The 19,241-nt window shown below is 34.0% G+C and overlaps 1 protein-coding gene across 1 annotated transcript in view; it reads left to right on the top strand.

The window, feature by feature from the left end:
• Positions 1 to 19,241, top strand: part of LOC123234361 (phospholipid-transporting ATPase ABCA3-like) — a 208,750-nt gene that overhangs the window by 69,787 nt on the left and 119,722 nt on the right. Inside the window, 2 exon segments of the mRNA XM_044660271.1 lie at positions 899 to 1,033; positions 12,324 to 12,453. Coding sequence (XP_044516206.1) covers positions 899 to 1,033; positions 12,324 to 12,453 — 265 coding nt within the window.

Genomic DNA, 19,241 nt, shown 5'->3' with positions numbered 1-19,241 from the left:
CCTTAGATTATCAATAGCCTTTTTTGTTTTAGCTAGTTAGTGGAAAAGTGGTCATCAGAATCCCTACCTCTACCCACAGTGACCTTATCTGAAAGCTGAAGCCTAAAGATCTTATTGTAATGGAACATTTTTTTCTCTTTCTGTCCTGGATTAATCCACGAATGAATTCAGTTTCAAATATGTTTGCAATTGAATCAGATGGTCAGGTAACCATACTGGCACAGTCAGATGTGATTAAAATGTACATTAAATATTATCTGTGGATCATATCATGCAAATCACCTTAAATGTGAGTAATTAGCTCTCTTTCAGTAAAATATGATGAATAATATTGAGACTACATAAAGGGTGTAAAGTAAGTGTCTTTAAGAAAGAGTTCCAGAGATAAAGAATAATGTTGTTCCAGTAACACCGTCAGGAACATCCTGAGAGATAAGAATAAACCCTTTAATATAATTCCATCAACTGTCTAAAGAGGTAAATAAGAATATATCACATAAATTTCAGCATTAAGGATGTTGATAAAACTGAAAGAAAGTATAACTTTTGACCCACATGGAGTACTTCTTCCTGGAGTTTCTTCAGAGTCATGGTCATACTCAGCAATATGATGGCAATAATATTGCTCTTTTCTCCTTTTTTGCCCTGACTCCAATTTTAAAGTTGCTTCATTTTGACACCTTTCAACGGTTTGCATTTTAATGAATTTTTGAAATTGAATTTTGGAGACAAATCTAAGCTCATTTTGTTAAGAAATTCAATGCCTGAAAATTAGCTGATGTTTTATTTATTTTAGTCAACAAAATAAGCAGAGCCATGTTGTTTTCAGCTATTATAATCCTCCAATTCTATTGTTTGTTGACTACCTATATTGATAATACAGTTTTTATTATCTTAGCGCTCCTACTGGTATGGGTACCCAAAACCGCTTTTTAGAAGTCATAAAGACGCTGAAGATATCTCACGAAATCAATACATGGAGGCTGAACCAGTAGGATTGGTGGCAGGAGTACAGATCAAAAATCTATCCAAGGTATTTAGTTTTTTTTAGATCTTTTCCAGGTGGACCTGGAAATGTTGTTACCATTGTAAAAGCAATGTTGTATATAATATCCTGGACCAAGAGTGAGGATATCTGAGTTCATCTTAATTCTACTCTGACAGAAACAACTCAATTAAACATTCATTTTGTACCATCTATGTATTAAGCAACATCTCAAAGTCTAGGAATGATATAAAGGCAAATGGTACTAAAATTTGAAATTATTATTAATAACAAGTACAATCTCACCCTCTAGCTTTCTCCTATCCAATTCTGGGTCCAATTCACTACCCATGTTTAGTACTTGTTCCAGATATAAGCACTAATAGACTAATTAACTGATCTAGTTATCCATCTGCTTATCAATGTTTAAATAATAACCATTTCGGTACATTTTGTCATTCTATATGTGTTATTAGACAAATCTCTCAAATAAAGATCTCATTGAGAAGACTTTTAATATTTGATACATAATCTGCTTTACAAACAAGAACATTTAGATTTTACCATATATATGAAGTCTCTCTTCTTATTTGACAATCTTCCATAGCAATAGAGGATATGTCTATGAACATACTTTTTATATGAACATAATATTTTATACCTAAATTGAAGTAAGTTATCAGAGTTGATAAACAAGTAGCTTCTTGGTTTCATTTATTAAGGGTTTTTACATACATGAAAGACTTTTCTTTGGAGGAGAGTCTTTGAGGCTGCCGCTTTTGTATTGCTCTTTTAAAAATGAAACTAAGTAATAATAAATGAAGTGGAACTTTATGTATTATTGGAAATAGTCTGCTACATAAAATAATTTTTAAAAAGTTTTCCTTTTCACTTCTCATATTTCATTAAGGGGACCCTCAATATGTGTTTAGAAAATTCTCATAAAATTTTTATAAAAAGAAAAAACAATTTCTCAACATATTCAGTATTGTGTTGCTTCTAACATGAATCTACTCCATATGCAGTGGACTGATTTTTTTTGTTATTTTAAGTACTATTTATTCTTATAATACATCATAACCTAAGGTGATTGACTCCATATTTTGTTATTCTATTCTTTAAGGATTAAAGATATAGAATTTTGCGACATTCACTCACCTTTTTTTGTAACTATTCCCATTTACCCTGTTAAAGATATTGTATATATTGTTTTGGGGGATCTGATTACTTCATTCTGCATCAGTTCCTATAGCTCTTTCCATGTTTCTCTATATTCACCATTTCTTACAGCATAATAATATTCCATTCCTCACCCAGTTCACATCTACTTTGTTTATAGTTCCTTGTTATAACAAAAGAGTTCTGCCATAAATATTTTGGTTTATAAAGGAATATTTCTTCTTATCAATGGCCTTCTTAGAATATAAGCCCAAGAATGGAATCAGATCAAAGGATATGGATATTTTAGTAACTTTATTTGCATAATTCCAAATTGCTTTCCAAAATACTTACTGATTCACAGTGCCACCACCAATGCACTAATGTGCCTATCTTCTGACAACTACTCCAGCATTTGACTACTGACATTTTGTTTTGCCATTTTTCAGACTGTAAAATGAAACCTCAGAGTTGTTTGATTTGCATTTCTCTTAATAATGTAGAGAATTCTCTTACATGATTATTAATAGTGTGCAGGTCCTTCCTAATAGATAGATAGATAGATAGATAGATAGATAGATAGATAGATAGACAGAAATTATCTCTATTTGGTTATTTGGTTAAGAATTTATCTCTTACTTGTAGTTATGAAAATATATGAACTACTTTTCTAATTTTTATAATATGACATTTAATATTAATACATTCATTTAGAGTGTATCCTGAAATATAGTATAAAGTGTTGGTCTAAGCCTAATTTCTGCCAAACTGCTTTCCAGTTTCCCCAACAATTTTTATCAAGTAAGGAATTCCTTGACAAGTAATTTATATTTTCCACTTTACTGAACACTTTGTTATTGTGTTACTATTGCTTTTTTTCTCCCTTATCTAGTCTCTTCCATCAAGTGCCTCCTGACTCTATTCTTGAAAAAAAGTATTCTTGAAATAAAGATGTTAAGGTTCTGAATAGTCTACAAACCTTTAGCCTATTTTGTTTTTTACCTATGAAATATATTTTCTTTTTTGTTAATTTTTAAAATGTTTATTGTCATGCAAAACACATTTTTACATTAGTCAATGTTTTAAGAGCAAATTCATTCATAACCAAAACCCCAAAATAAAATGAGGGATTCACTGATGTAAAAGATGACTCCAACAGTTCTTTCTCTAGAGGGAGATAGCATTCCCCATCATAAGTCTTTCAGGATTATCCCAGATCATTGCATTGCAGAGAATAACCAAGTTTTCAGATAATCATCATCCAATATTGCTGTTATTTTATATGATATTCTTCCCATATCTGCTTATTTCCCTCTGCACCAGTTCCTGCAGATCTTTCCAGCTTTTTCTGAAATCATCTCGCTTATCATTTCTTATGACACAATAGTATTCCATCACCAACATGTACCACAGTTTGTTCAGCCATTCCCCAATCAATGGACATTTGTTTGGTATGGCACTGAGTAAATATATCAATCTAGGTAGAACCAAAGAGATAATAAAAAAGGAAAGGACCTACTTGTACAAAAATATTTATAGCGGCTCATTTTTATTATATTAGCTCACCCTATCCATGAACAATTAATATTTTTTCCAATTGATTAGATCTACTTTATTTGTGTGAAAAGGGTTTTGTAATTGTGTTCATGTAATGCCTGTGTTTGCTTTGGCAAGTAGATTCCCAGGTATTTTATATTGTTTAGAGTGATTTTAAATGGAATTTCTTTAATTCCTGCTGCTGAACTTTATTGATAATTTATAGAAATGCTGATGATTTATTTGGATTTATTTTGTACCTTGCAACTTTTTAAAAGTTTTTTAGTTGATACTGGTTTTTCTAAGTATGCCATCATCTCATCTGCAGATTGATAGTTTAGTTTTCCTCACTGCCTACTTTAATTCCTTTAATTTCTTTTTCTTTCTATATTGATAAAGCTAGTATTTCTAATATAATATTAAGCAATAGTAGTGATAATGGGCATCCTCGCTTCATTCCTGATCTTATTGGGAAAGCTCCTAACTTATCCCCATTGCAGAGATGATACTTGCTGGAGGTTTTAGGTAGATACTACTTATTTTAATTTATTTTTATTCTTATGCTTTCTAGTGTTTTAATTAGAGTGGTTGTTATTTTTGTTGAAAGTTTTTTCTGCCTCTATTGAGATAATTATTTGATTTCTATTAGTTTAGTTATTGATATGGTCAATTATGCTGATAGTTTCCCTAATTTTAAACAAGCCCTGCATTCCTGGTGTAAATTCCTCCTGGACATAGTGAATTATCCTTATGCTCCTTGCTAGTATCTTATTTATAATTTTTGTATCTATTGATTTTTTTATAATTTTCTTTCTGTTTTTGCCCTTCCTGACTTAAGTGTACCATATTTGATGCATAAAAAGAATTTAGTAGAATACTTTCTCCCAAATAGTTTATGTAGTAATAGGGGTTAATTGTTCTTCAAATATTTGGTAGAATTCACTTGTGAATACATCTGGCCATGGGAATTTTTTCTTAGGGAGTTCATTGATGGCTTGTTAAAATTTTTTTCTTATATAAGATTACATAAATATTTTATTTCCTCTTTTGTTAATCTGGGAAGTTTGTATTTTTGTAAATATTCATCCATTTCACTTAGATTGTCAGATTTATTGACATATAATTGGACAAAATACCTTCTAATGATTACTTTAATTTTCTCTTCAGTAGTGGTGAGTTCACCCTTTTCATTTTTGATACTGATTATTTGATTTTCTTCTTATTAAAATCAAATTAACTAAAGATCTATTTTATTTGTTTTTTATAAAACCAGTACCTAGTCTTATTTATTAGTTCTATGGTTCTCTGTCCATTTTATTAATTTCTCCTTTAATTTTTAGGATTTCTAATTTAGTCTTTAAATGAGGTTTTAAAAAATTTGTTCTTTTTCTAGTTTTTTACTTTAATGCCTAATTTATTGAACTACATTTTCTTTATTTTATTGATGTAAATGTTTGGAGATATAAATTTTCCTCTAAGTACTGCTTTGGCTATATCTCATAAATTTTGATATGTTGTCTCCTCATTGTCATTTTTATTAATAAAATTATTGTTTCTACAATTTGTTCTTTGATCCACTCTTTTTTAACATTAGATTATTTAGTTTCCAATTAATGTTTAATTTGTCTTTCCATAGAGCTTTATTGATTATATTTTTATTGCATTATGATCTAAAAAGACTGCATTAATTCTGCTTTTCGGCATTGGGTTGTGAAATTTTTATGCCCTAATACATAGTCAGTTTTTGTATAGGAGCCATGTTCTACTAAAAAGAAGGTATATTCCCTTCTATTCCCATTCAGTTTTCTCCAGCAATTTATTAGTTCTAACTTTTCAAAGATTTCATCCTCTTCCTTTGCTTTTTTCTTGTTTAGTTTTTGTTTTGATTTATCTAGATCTGAAAGGGGGAAGTTGAGGTCTCCCACTAGTAAAATTATACTGTATATTTCCTCCTGAAGTTCATTTAATTTCTCCTTTAAAATTTTAGAGGCTGGGGGCAGCTGGGTAGCTCAGTGGATTGAGAGCCAGGACTAGAGACGGGAGGTCCTATGTTCAAATCTGGCCTCAGACACTTCCCAGCTGTGTGACCCTGGGCAAGTCACTTGACCTCCATTGCCTACCCTTACACTCTTCTTCCATGGAGCCAATACACAGTATTGACTCAAAGACAGAAGGTAAGGATTTAAAAAAAAAATTTAGAGGCTATACCATTTAGTGCATATATGTTTAGTATTATATTACTTCATTGCTTATAGTACATTTTAGCAAGATGTAATTTCCTTCCTTATCTGTTTTAATGAGATCTATTTTTGCTTTAGCTTTGTCTGAGATCATGATTGCTACTCCTGCTTTTTTTACTTCTGAGAAAGCACAATAAATTCTGCTCCAACCCCTTACCTTTACTCTGTGTGTTGCCCTGCCTCAAATGTGTTTCTTGTAAACAACATATAATCAAATCCTGGTTTTTAATTCACTCTGCTATCTGCTTCTGTTTTATGGATAAATTCATCCCATTCACATTCACAGTTAGGATTACTAATTGTGTATTCCTCTCCATCTTATTTTTCCTTTTGATCCTATTCTTTTTCTTTTCACTCTGTCCTTCCTCACAGTTGTTTACATTTTATTCCAACTAGGTTGTTCCATGAGGAAATTAAGCAAACTTAATTTTAATAACTACAAATTGTTTGCCTCTTGCTCCTTATCAGAAAAAATTTCTCTGTGTTAATTTCTCTGGTCACATCGGAATATAACAACAGCCAAATGAACTGAGATGCCCTCCAAAACCTAGTATTATCCAATTTCTTGGGCACAGTCAACTTGGGCACAACTTCATCTCTGCTTATTATTATACTTTCAGACTCCCAACATCAAGAAAAGCAAACTATACTGAAATAGGAAAGAATTACAAACACAAAGCCAATTTCAGCATTTTAGAGTGTCAAGAAGTAAAGCCATCAAAGTTTTAAAATATCTTAGTTAATATCTTCCTTCTTTGAACAATAGCAAAATGATGATTACCTAGACTAAGACCCCTTTTTGAAATCTAACATTTAGTTCTTTCCTATGGTCATTTATTTGCTTAATGCTTTACTATTCTAAAGAGTTTACACATATATTATTTAATATGTTTTACTTGCAGTCAGAATCTTTTCTTTTAACAGTTTTGTTTTTTGCTTCTCTTTTACATTGTTAATCATTTTTATGTATTTGGATTCCCAACCGATTGTTTTCTTTCTTGTTTTGTTTTTTTTTGGTGGGACTTGCCATTGTAGATTCCAGTTTTTCTATACTGCTCATTATTTTTGCTGGGCAGGATATAAACTCTATTCTCTTAATTCTCATTTTTCTTTTAAACTTCTCAACAACAACATATTGTGATTCCATGTTTTCTGCAAATTCCATAATATCCTCCATCTCAAATGATGGATCATTTTCTTCCATTTTATAGCATTTATTCATAGAAGCCTAAACCTTTTTGTTAAATTTGGAGGCCATATTTCCTTCTATTGTTACTTTTTTCCTGTTGATTTATGTTTATGTTTAGGATCTTTTGAGTTTTCTTCTTCCTCAGATCTTTGGTGATTTTAGTCTCCCTCCTCCCCTTATTTTCAAATTTCTCATTTCCCAAATTCTTTGCCTCTGATTGTAGTTTCCTTAAGGGCTGGATCTCAAAGCATCCCAACCTCTTCCCATATGGTGTAGTTCATGGTTGAATAGCTTAGGTTTCTGCCCCAATTGACTTTTGGGTGTTCAGAACTGGCCACAACCGGATGCTATGCTCTTTCCCTCAGGCTTAGTGGAGTACTGTACATATGCACAGTGTCTTTATGAACTGTCTTTTTTCTCTCTTCCTTAGTTCTCTCTCTTGGCAGTTCAGAGCCTGCTTTCTCCAGCACTAGCAGTTTAAATCTTTTTAGTGCCATTGTTTCTAGGTTGCAGCCCCTAGCAGGTTTTTGCTTTTGAAGGATGATTACCAATCTGGCTGTCGATGCCTAAGCAAACTTCTGCAGACTAGAGTCAGGCTCTATAGGGAGCAGGGAATAAGGTTCATGGTTAGAATTTGATGTAAGCTTGTGTTGTGTCCTTGGATCTACAGTGCATCCTCATTGCTCACAGTGAGGGAGGGTGAGGAAGGGATGCTAAGCAAGCTTAGGATCTGCAAGCTTTCCTGGATTTTGGTTGCTTTTTTGTTTTTAAACCTTCTTTTGGAGTCTTGGTATCCTAGATCTTGTAAACACAGATAAAGTTGCTTTTTCTTAAGTGTATAATTTCTGTGTGGGGGACATTTTAGAGGTCATGGGGGATTTAAAAAAATAGTTGGGGGCAGCTAAGTGGCTCAGTGGATTGAAAGCCAGGCCTAGAGACAGGAGGTGCCAGGTTCAAATATGACCTCAGATACTTCCTGGCTGTGTGACCCTGGGCAAGTCACTTAACCCCCCCATTGCCTGGTCTTTATGGCTCTTCTGCCTTGTAACCATGACATAGTATTGATTCTAAGATGGAAGGTATGGGTTTTAAAAAAAAAAAAAAAAAGTAGTCATCTACTGTCTTATTGCTCATGTGACCCAGGAAGTCCATATTCTTTTACCTTTTATAAAAAATTGGAGAGATTGGCCTTTTCTAGTTTTGTAGTATCTCTCCCATTCTATATAATCTGTTAGTGGTAACTGACAATGTTTCATTAGTCTTATCTGTGAGTTTTTCCTACACCATAAAATGAAATTCATTTTGGTCAGGTGATTTTTATCTCATGTATGGCTAGATATTCTTTTGCTATTTCCTTATTCATTTCAGGCATTAAAATTTCCATTATCCATTTTGTTTTGTTCTTTTCAATCCCCAGATGTTCTCCTTGATAGGGAAGCAAAATAAGAATTAAGTTATTTCCTATCATCACTTGTCTTTCATCCTCCTCTTTTCCCCAATAAAGGTTAAATATAAAAAAGAAAAAATCCTTTTTCTTCATAGTTTTCCTTTTGGCCTCAGCCTATTCTAAGTTTGGCATTGCAAATAATATCATATCACCCTTTTATATTAATTCTCTGTTGCTTTCATCTTCAATACATGTCTTAAAATCTAAGTTGGTCGGTAAGGTTCCCCTACATCAGGGGTCAGCAACGTATGGCTCTAGAGCCATATCTGGATCTTTTGAAGGCCAGATATGGCTCTTTCTGCAGAAGCCATAAAGTCAATTTTTTTTTCAGGCGCTGTTACAGGAACGGCACTGTGAGTACTGTAGGGCTCTCACGAAATTACATTTTTAAAAATGTGGCATTTATGGCTCTCACGGCCAAAAAGGTTGCCGACCCCTGCCCTTCATGAACATTTTTATATTTTAGACAACTCATCATTTTAAATCTACTCATCCGAATTGCTTTTTTCACTATTTCTAGCTTGTATAGAAGGAACTTTACTGAGAAAATATAATAAGGACAGAAGTACAAAAATGTACCCTTCCCCCACTCAGAGGATACAATCTCTCTTCTAACTTCCTCAGGAAGAGTGGTACAAAGTACAAATGTACTGAAGTGGACATGATCCTACTCTCAGGAATCTCCTTGTTCCTTCAAAGTTCCCCAATTGATGTGTTATGTGCTATGTCTCATGGAGTGGCTCCACTAACTGAAGAAAATGGTATATACTCAGAACTCCAGTCCCTTATCACAGAACCTTTGATACCGGAAGAGGCCTTTGCTTCAGGACCTATCTTCTTGTACCTTCCTTTATGGTACGGAAGAGTTCAGTATTGTTTCATATGGCACTCTTATTCATTATTATTAGATGTTTTTAAGAAATAGTGTTCCTAAAAAAAAAAGTTTGACTAGGAACTTTTGTGATGCCATAAGCCAGAAGTTATAACTTTCCTCAATTTCTTATGGCATTATAAGGATATTAATGCAGCATATAGGCTGTACCTTAGTTATCCCTTGTTCCAACCAGGGGACCAGTCTATATTTTCTTTTCTCACTTATTTTTGCTCTGCTTTTCTTTATCATGACTACTATGTGCTCCTCTTACCCTTTTGGTAATCTTCAATTTCAACTCTTTGGTGATTGTAATGTTTCATACCTTAACATCTATAGACCAATCATCACAAGAATAAAAAGATGAATGAGTCTTTGCTTTAGGGGAAAACTTTGGGTCATTAAAAAAAATTTTTTTAAAGGACATCCATTTCCCTCTGTTCCTCCTTTTTTATTATAGGCCTAAATAAATTTCTGTTGACAATGCCTGTCCAAGATATATATATTGATGAACAAATTCTATAGGTTTTCACACAACTACAATTATCATTTTCCATTTTTACTATTTTAAATAATTTTATGGTTATGAAGTGGAATCTCAGAGTTGTTTGCATTTGCACATATCATATTACTAATGATTGGGATTATTTTCATGTGGTGATTGTTAGCTTGAGTTACTGACCATTTTCTTTTGAGGAATGGTTCTTCCACAATGGTAGCTAGGGAAAGAAGGCTTACCTAGAAATGATCAAAACAGATTAAATAGAAAATTTTGATTATATAAATTTGAAAATGTTTAAATGAGCAATGTAAAATGCAGTTAGAATCCACCAAAAGAGTTAATAGATTAATTTAAAAAAAATACACCTTTACAATAGATTTTTCTGATAAAAGTCTGGTGTCTAAGAATGGCAACAGTCAATGTAGGAGGGATTGTAGAAAGATGAGTACATTAATACATTTGTTGGTGGAGCTGTGACATGATACAACTATTTCGAAAAGCAGTTTGGAATTATTCCATGACCAAAAATATTATCCTAGACATCATATACCAAGAAATCTTAAAATAAAACTATCCAGATCTTTTAGAACTTGAGCAAAGTGGAATTAGAAAGAATCTACCAGTAACCTCCTGAAATTTCAAAATGACAACTCTTAAGAACATTATATCCAAGTCAGTTTCCAGTCAAACAAAAAATACTAGAAGCAGACAGAAAGAGATCAGGTGTAGAAGAATCATAGTCGTGATCACATATAACTTAGTAATCACTAGTATAAAGTAGCAGAGAGCAAGGAATATAGTATTCCAAAAGGCAATGGATATGAGTTTATAGCCAAGAATAACCTATTCAGCAAAGCTGAGTATAGAAGAAAAATTTTAATGAAATAAAGGAATTCCAAGCATTCCTGATTAAAAGACCAGAGCCATGTAGAAACTGTGCTATATGAAATGATAAAGGAGATGTTTCAGAAAAACTTGGGAAGATTTATATAAACTGATGCAGAGTAAACAGAATCAGAAGAACAATTTTACAAAGACAACAATATTATAAAGAAAATAACTTTGAAATGATTAGGAATTATGATTATCATAATGACTCTTGCAGAGAAGACTAATGATGTTCATGCTACCCACTTCCTGATAGAAAAGGTGAAGGATTCAGAGAGCAGAATGAGACTTTTTTTTGATGTGGGAAATGTGAAATTTGTTTTTCTTTACTGTATGTATTTGTAACAAGGATTTTTTCTTCCCAATGTGGAGGAGTGGTGGGAGAGGTAGGAAAGGCAGATTTCTACCTAAATGAAAAAATAAATTATTTCAAAAAAGAAAAAATGGAACATTTGCATCAATAAGATCACAGATCCATTTGTCTTTGAATATTGACAAAGGTCTCTCATGCCACTCATCATATTTTGCTGAATTAATCTGAAGTAAGATTAAACTGACAAGTCTATAAAATATAGTACCTGTTAATAGTCTCATTGAATTTTATCATTTTAAACTTTCTTTGCCAACTTAATGGGAATAAGGAGTCACTTTAAACTTCTTTTCTCCCCAATTATTAAAATTTGAACAATTTTGTAATTTTTTAAAAACCCTTACCTTCCATCTTGGAATCAATGCCGTGTATTGGTTCCAAGGTCAAAAGGAGAGTGGTAAGGGTGGGCAATGGGGGTTAAGTGACTTGCCCAGGGTCACACAGCTGGGAAGTTTCTGAGGCCAGATTTGAACCTAGGACCTCCCATCTCTAGGCCTGGCTCTCAATCCACTGAGCCACCCAGCTGCCCCCCAATTTTGTAATGTTAATTAACAGTTTCTGTACCAAGAATCTTCTCTTAAGACTTTATGTCATTATGTGCTGGAAGTGTAATAACGCTGCTCTTTTCTTTTTATAACCTTAAGCCTCACTAATAAACACCACTAAATGAGTTTCCTTTGAAGAAAAGCTTCATCCTATTGTATTTACACTGTAAAGCAGTAAGAATTCTACCCCTTTATATTTCTTCTTTGGTCTTATTGATATAGGGTAGAATACTTTCTAGGGACAGTTAATTTTTGAATACTTGTCAGTAAACTCCAAAATAACTGTATTAATTAAGAATTGCGTACCTTTGAACTACGTTCCCCAGAATTCCTTTCTGTATTACCCAGCATCCTTTTCCTTTCATTTTACCTATGTGCTTATGTTGTTTGTTTATAAGTTCTGTAACTCCTCCCTCTCTCTCTCTTTTTCCCCCTGCAGGCTGAGAAAGGTGGCTTTTTACTTTTGCTTTTTATGTTAGTTATTATTAATAAATCTTCTTAAATATAATACTTAGAATATTGGATATTAATTTTGAAACTCACATAATGAACCTGGGTCCAAAAAGTTACTCTTGCTTTGCCTCTTCCACAGGTGTTTGTGATAGGGAGACATGTCAAAGAGGCAGTAAAAGACCTGACTCTGAACTTATATGAGGGCCAAATCACTGTTCTGCTAGGACATAATGGAGCAGGGAAGACCACCACTTTGTCCATGCTTACAGGTATGTTTGAGCCCTGATCAGCTAAGATGCTGAGGATTAGCTCTTTGTTTTCAGGGCCTTCAACTTTATTCTTTTTTTTTCTTTTCTTTTAAACCCTTACTTTCCCCTTAGAATCAATATGTATTGATTAAGGCAGAAGAGTGGTAAGGGCTGGGCAATGGGGGTTAAGTGACTTGCCCAGGGTCACACAACTAAGAAGTGCCTGAGGTCAGATTTGAACCAAGAACCACCTATCTCTCAATCCACTGAGCCACCCAACTGCCCCCTTTCACCTTTATTCTTAGAGCTAAGTTTATTACCCTTACAGCATTACCCACTGAGAAGAACTTTCTTTTTCTTTGATAGTAGCAGAACTATACTCTTAGAAAAGAACCTAATGGACCTAATCCGGGTAAGAGAAAATTGTCCATTACTCTTTGACCCTTATGACCCAAGTGGTTTAGGACAGTCTCCTAACTCTTTAGAGTTACGCTGAAGCCTAGCAAAGCTTATTCACTTGGGACTTAACTGTTCTTCAGGAACATAAAGACATGACATTTCTCCTTAGTGCAAGTACCATAAATTTTGTGTGTCTCAGAAAGAGACACATAAACTGAAATGTGATTTAACTAGGGGATCCCAGATATTATGACAGAACACTATGGTATTCAGAGTTCTTTTCAAATACATCAATTAAAGAATCATACCATCTTCCCTCTAATATGTCACTTTCATCAGGAAAGGGGTATGGATTAAAAATAAGGCCACCAACATGAACACATAGCCAAGGGCCTGGTACATTCATAAGATGGTTATTGATTAACTGATTGATTATTAAAGCCCTGCCATGATGATTGTAGAGATGACACTAGCTTAACTTTCTGGACAGGAATGGTGGCTGATAGTAGCTATAGTTTATAGGAGGTTGCTCCCTAGGTGTCTTACACCCATCCCTTCATCTTAATCAGTGGCTTCCTGCCCTGTGGATAGTTGCTAATTAAGAGAAAAATGGGTCAGTTAAATGAGGTCTGTTATCCCAGAACATCTCTGCTGGTTTGTCAATTCACCAAGAATGACTAGCTTTAAATGTGGCATTATGAAGAATAGGGTAGATCTCCCAGTTTTTTGGTAGTTATAATTTGTTACAAAATTTATTTTCTTTTTGTTTTGGGATTTTACATTGAAGTTATTTCATATTCACCCACCTATATTCTAGTATGAACCCTATACTTTAACAAAGAATAATTAAGCTAAAACATCTAGTACAGACAAACCTTGTTTGGCAATGTATATAATAGTCTACTAAATATCCCCTTTCTCTCTGCTGTAAAGGACTATGTCTTCTCCAGGACCTTTACTGGTTTTTTTATTATTTAAAACTCAACTTTATTTGAGTGAACTTTTCATCTGTATTATTATAGTCACTGGATCCGTTGTTCATATTTTGTTCTGCTTCATTTTACAATCCTTTATCATTTACTCTGAATTCCTTATATTGATAATTTCTTACTGTATAATAATATTCTATTGTATCCATATGCAATAATTTTTCCACTGTTCCCCATTTCCTATATACAGTAGGTCCCCATGGACATGGTTTGTTTTTCATGGTTTTAGTTATCTGTAGTCAACCCAAAGTGCCAGATGTCTATCTGCAAAGTCTACCTGCAGAGACAATCTACCCCAAGCAGTGATCTCTTCTGCTTCCACTCTCACTATTTTTTAGGGTTTTTTAGAGGAAGTCAGAGGTTGCAGAGGAGCTGAGAGATATAAGTAGGGAGAGAGACCACATATATACATGGAAGTTAGCAGATATTCACTTATGTGCATGATTTTAGCTATCCATGGTAGGGTCTTATGTCCTAGGCATATACTAATCTTGATTATGTTTTAGGAGTACTCAAAAAGCTAACTCTTATCATATTTCTAATGATTGATATTTATCTCTTACTACTTCAAGTGCTTGATCCTCAAATTTCTGACATAATGTTGTACTGTTTTGCATTCCCTGGGGTAAACCTTCCACTCATATCTTTTTAAAGATACATTAAAATTTACAGATGGAACTGAAAAAGCAAACCTATGACAGTCTTCTGGGGAGAGAGGAATGTGAAAGAAATAATTTTTTAAATCTATCACTATGAGATTCCAATCCATGGGAATAGGACTAGGAGAGGGAATGCCTGGTTAATGTGTCCTCATGTTAAGCAGTTGTTCATTAACCTTCCTTAAATCATGAACCAACCTCTATTTCCTGACTTTTTTAGGGATGAGGATGATGGGAATGTTCCAAGGACTGTCAAAATCTTTTATATGCCCTAATTCCAGCTCTTCCTGTACTAATTTGTTTAAATGATGGAATTTCTCTCCAGATATGGGCCATTGGTTCACCCAGACAGGTTTAGACAAGATCCAAGTTATGGGATTAGCAAATTTAATAGGGGAGTCAATTACAGACCCTAAAAATTTTGTCTATGCCAAATTAGATGTGGTTAGAGTTAAATCCATTTCAGCTAAAACATCTTTTCCCCAAAGAGATCGTGGAATGTCTAAAATATAGGGCTGAAATGTCCCATTGTGTCCTTCATCATCAGACCATGCTAATTCTCTGGCAGATTGTTGAATTTTCTTGGGTACCCCAATACCAATTATGTTGAGGTGAAATTGTTTCCCAAGATGCAGGCCAATGTTTTATAGAGATCACAGACATATCTGGGCCAGAATCTAAAATGCCTGTCATAATTTCATTTTCTACATAAAGGGACATGGTTAATCTATCCTTAGTAATTTTTCGTGTCCAAAATAAATTTGAAACATGAGATTTATAATGTTCTGTTTCACCATCGCCCTCTTTATTTATAGTAGATTTGGGCAAAATAAATTTCCTCCCATCTGCCAAGTAATTACTAAGTTTGAAGCTGCTTTTATATCAAAATTATTCTCTATATGAGTTGGGAAAAAGGATAACATTGCAAAATTACCTTAATCAATGCCTGAAGGTTAGCTTCTATTACTCTATTTCCTTATCTCTGTACTAAAGATTTTAACAAGCATATGTAACAAGTATGAGAAGAAACCTTATTTTCTAATGGTCAGCTCCTTGCCTCAATGGCCAGTCTAGGTCCGTTGACCTTCTGGGGTCCTGAACTGCAAACGTTCTTTCCAGTGCCCAAAATCTACATTGGGTGCCAAGATGAAGGCATTTAGCAGCTTCAGGAAAGTTCCTAGTGGGTAGAACACTCAGAAAGGGGAACTAGGGGCTGAGAGAAAAATGGGTGACGGTTAAAGTCTTAAGAGAAGGAGAACATAAGGTTCTGACACTGAACCCTTAGTCTTAATGGGTGCCAATGCCTTCTTTGAATCTGTGTTAGCATTTCTAAATGCGAGATCTTTTAGAAGTATGTGTGCTGCCCCTTAGTGTGGAAACTGGCATTTTAAGGACACAAAGAAAAAGAAAGTTCCAGACATGAAGTAGTCAGACTGTAAGTTAACTCTAGTGGAATGGAGTTTCCCTTTTAGCCCAACTTACTGGTGTTTTTATTGGAGTAACAACAGTATAAGAGGAAGGGAGAATAGTAATCAAACAAGTGGTCTGATATATTAACATTATGAGGTAATCTTCACAAGATACAAACTGCTGGATCCTAAGACAATACCCAGATTAGGAGTTCATATTGCCTAGGCATCTAGGCTTGTTTGATACAGATGTTAATTGATTGTTATTGGCAAAACAAGTAGACTGAGATAATAGGTTTAATATAACTCAAGGTTACAGAAATCAATCATTAGAAATATGAGTCAGTTTTTTGAGCACCCCTAAAACATTATCAAGATTAGTATATGCCTGGACTCCTACATCTTAGAACGTGTCCCCTGAGGATATAGGGCCCTATAGTACTCACTTTATTTCTAGTTCTTTTCTACCTCAAGGAAGCTTATTAAGAAGATGAACGTATGATATATATGAGTATAAAAATATATATGTCACAGGAGGTATTCAAAAGGATATCTATGTTAAATATCTATAAAGTGCCTTTGTTTCTATCTTTAACTTTTTGGGGCTATCCTTTTCTTCCATAGTTCCAAATTAAAATCAAGAACAGATAGACTACTTCATAGCCCAACCAACAGTCATCTATCAGTATGCCTGACTTCCCACAGCCCCACCAACATTGACTCTGCCCATCTTTCTTCATCTTTGTCAATTTGCATGGAGATGGAGTTATTTTAATTTGCATTTTTCTTACTCATAGACTTTTTACATATTTTCAAGTATTTACTTGTAATTTACAGATTTTTTGAAAATGACATCCTTTGATACCTATTGGAAAATGGCTCTTTGACATATATTTGTGTCAACTGACTTTGTATTTTAGATATCATACCTTGGTTGGTGATATTTGAGGCAAATATTTTTTCTGCCCCACAGTTTCTCTTCCAATTCTATATTTTGTTCTTGCAAATTTTTTAAAAGATTGAGTTAATAAAATAGTTCATTTTATCTTTTATGGTATCTTATATCCAGTACTTATCCCAGTGCTGGAAAATAATGGGCCCTTAATAAATATCTGTTGACTATCCTTTAAGTAAGAAATCTGCCTTTAGATATAGTTGTGAATAATGCCTAGGCTTATTCTCTTGTAATTTTTTTTATGGTACAACTTTTTATATTCTGGTCATACATTTTGAGCTAATTGTGGTAGAAAGTATAAAATTGTAGATTTAATCCTATTTCTGCCAAATTGCTCTCTTATTTTCCAAAAAATACTTAGAGTAGTTGCAGTTAGTAAATAATCAAGTTTCTCCATTAAAACATGTTGTTCCTAGTTATAGGATTCAGTACCTATAGTGGTGTCTACTTCTAATTGGTTTGCCTGTCTCTTTGTCTCTCATCTCCCTCTTTATCCATCTATTTTTGTGCATGTATGTGTGTGTGTGTGTGTCCAACTGATCTATTTGCTATAACTAAATGACAGATTGACAAGACAGACAGACAGACAAATAGACAGATAGATCTTTATATCCTAATGTAGTGGTGACTGATACAGTTCACCTTTTTAGCATTTCCTGTACCAAAAATGTTATTAAGTTAAGCAACTACATGGTGGTTCATTAAATATGCCAATACCTTCCTGATAAAGTGTTAGGAGATGGCAAGAATGTATGCCAGACCAAAATCACTCTTTAATATTCGTAATGGCACAGCCAGCATAGAATGTGATCTTTGCATTTATCCCCAGAAAAGATCCAAATTTAGTTGTACACACATTCAAATATACACTTCTACATCTTAGAGATAACCAGTATATCATGGCTTAGTGGGAAAGAGTATTAGTTCGTTATTTTTTAGCTTACTATGGCCAATGCACTGCTTTAAATCACACTTACTTCTTCACACATACACACAGAGTAATGGTCACTCAGGAGATGATTGAGAAAGAAAGATAAGATTTTATTTTTTTCTTAGCAGAACTTTCAGCCCATTAGAAACTGCTTTGGAAGTATAGTGTGGATCCAGTTAGTGATTTTCCTGCACACTTATATGCACCTGCCATATATATCAGAAGAATCTTCTTTTAATTCAATTCAGTTAACATTTATTGAGGATCTACATTGTGCCTTGACGTAGTCCTTCACTGCTTTTATTTCAAGCTTGTATGACGGCCTGCAAGCAAGTACAAGAAATGGGAGCACACAGGCTCTCTTTTATTAATGGGAATCAGTCCCTCCCCTCATTCACCATTGGCCAGTTAATAAAGAGGTATAATCTCGTCATGAGAGTCAGCTGACCAGAATGCAATTTACAATCCTATTTATAAAGTAAAGCAACTTCATCTGTTAACTTCTTAAAGGACTCACCTATTTTGTGTTTCTTGTCATGTCCCACTGACATGGATGTAGGGAAAAGGAACTTAAGCAAGGAACATGAGACATAATTCAATTTTCGTTTCTTTTTACTCCATTATATGGCTTATGAGAGGCGTCCACCATATTGTCAGGACCTATTCCTCACAACTGTCCACTAAAGATGATAAGATATGTACATAGAAAAGTAAATACAAGCTAGTGTATAACAAGAACATCAATAGAAAGCACTGAAAATTTTTATAATATGATCAGACTAATGCCTTAGGAAAAAAAGCATTTTGGCTTTTCCAAGGATGAATTGGAAAAGGGCAAACTGGAGGCAGGGAGATCCATTAAAAGGTAATTATTGGGGGCAGCTGGGTAGCTCAGTGGATTGAGAGCCAGGCCTAGAGACGGGAGGTCCTAGGTTCAAATCCGGCCTCAGACACTTCCCAGCTGTGTGGCCCTGGGCAAGTCACTTGACCCCCATTGCCCACCCTTACCACTCTTCCACCAATAAGTCAATACATAGAAGTTAAGGGTTTAAAATTTAAAAAAAAGGTAATTATGATTATTGAGGTTTAAGAAATGATGAAAGCTTTCACCAGGTTAATGGCCATGTGAGTAGAGAAAGGGAAATAGATCCTAGAAATGCTATGGAGATGAAAGCAAGAGAACTTGGAAGCTGATTTGATGTGGGAAATAAAGAAGAGGGAGATTCAAAGATGATTTCAAAGGAGTATCATCATAGAAAAGTTGGAAAAATAAATTGAGAGTCAAAAGTGTTGAATCCAATTCAGACATGTTGAAATTGAGGTACCAGCAGAACATGCAGAAGGAGGGTTCTCCCAAGTACTTAGCAATGTAGAGGTGAAATTCAAAGAAAAGATTGCATAGTTGTGTACAGCAAAGTTCCAATTCATGCAAATAATGAAACTTGCTAAGTGATCACATTATTCAAA

The sequence above is a fragment of the Gracilinanus agilis genome, chromosome 1 (assembly GCF_016433145.1).
Source record: "Gracilinanus agilis isolate LMUSP501 chromosome 1, AgileGrace, whole genome shotgun sequence".
Lineage (NCBI taxonomy): Eukaryota > Metazoa > Chordata > Mammalia > Didelphimorphia > Didelphidae > Gracilinanus > Gracilinanus agilis.
The sequence above is the reverse complement of the archived record's forward strand: the minus strand, read 5'-3'. Positions and strand labels throughout refer to the sequence as shown.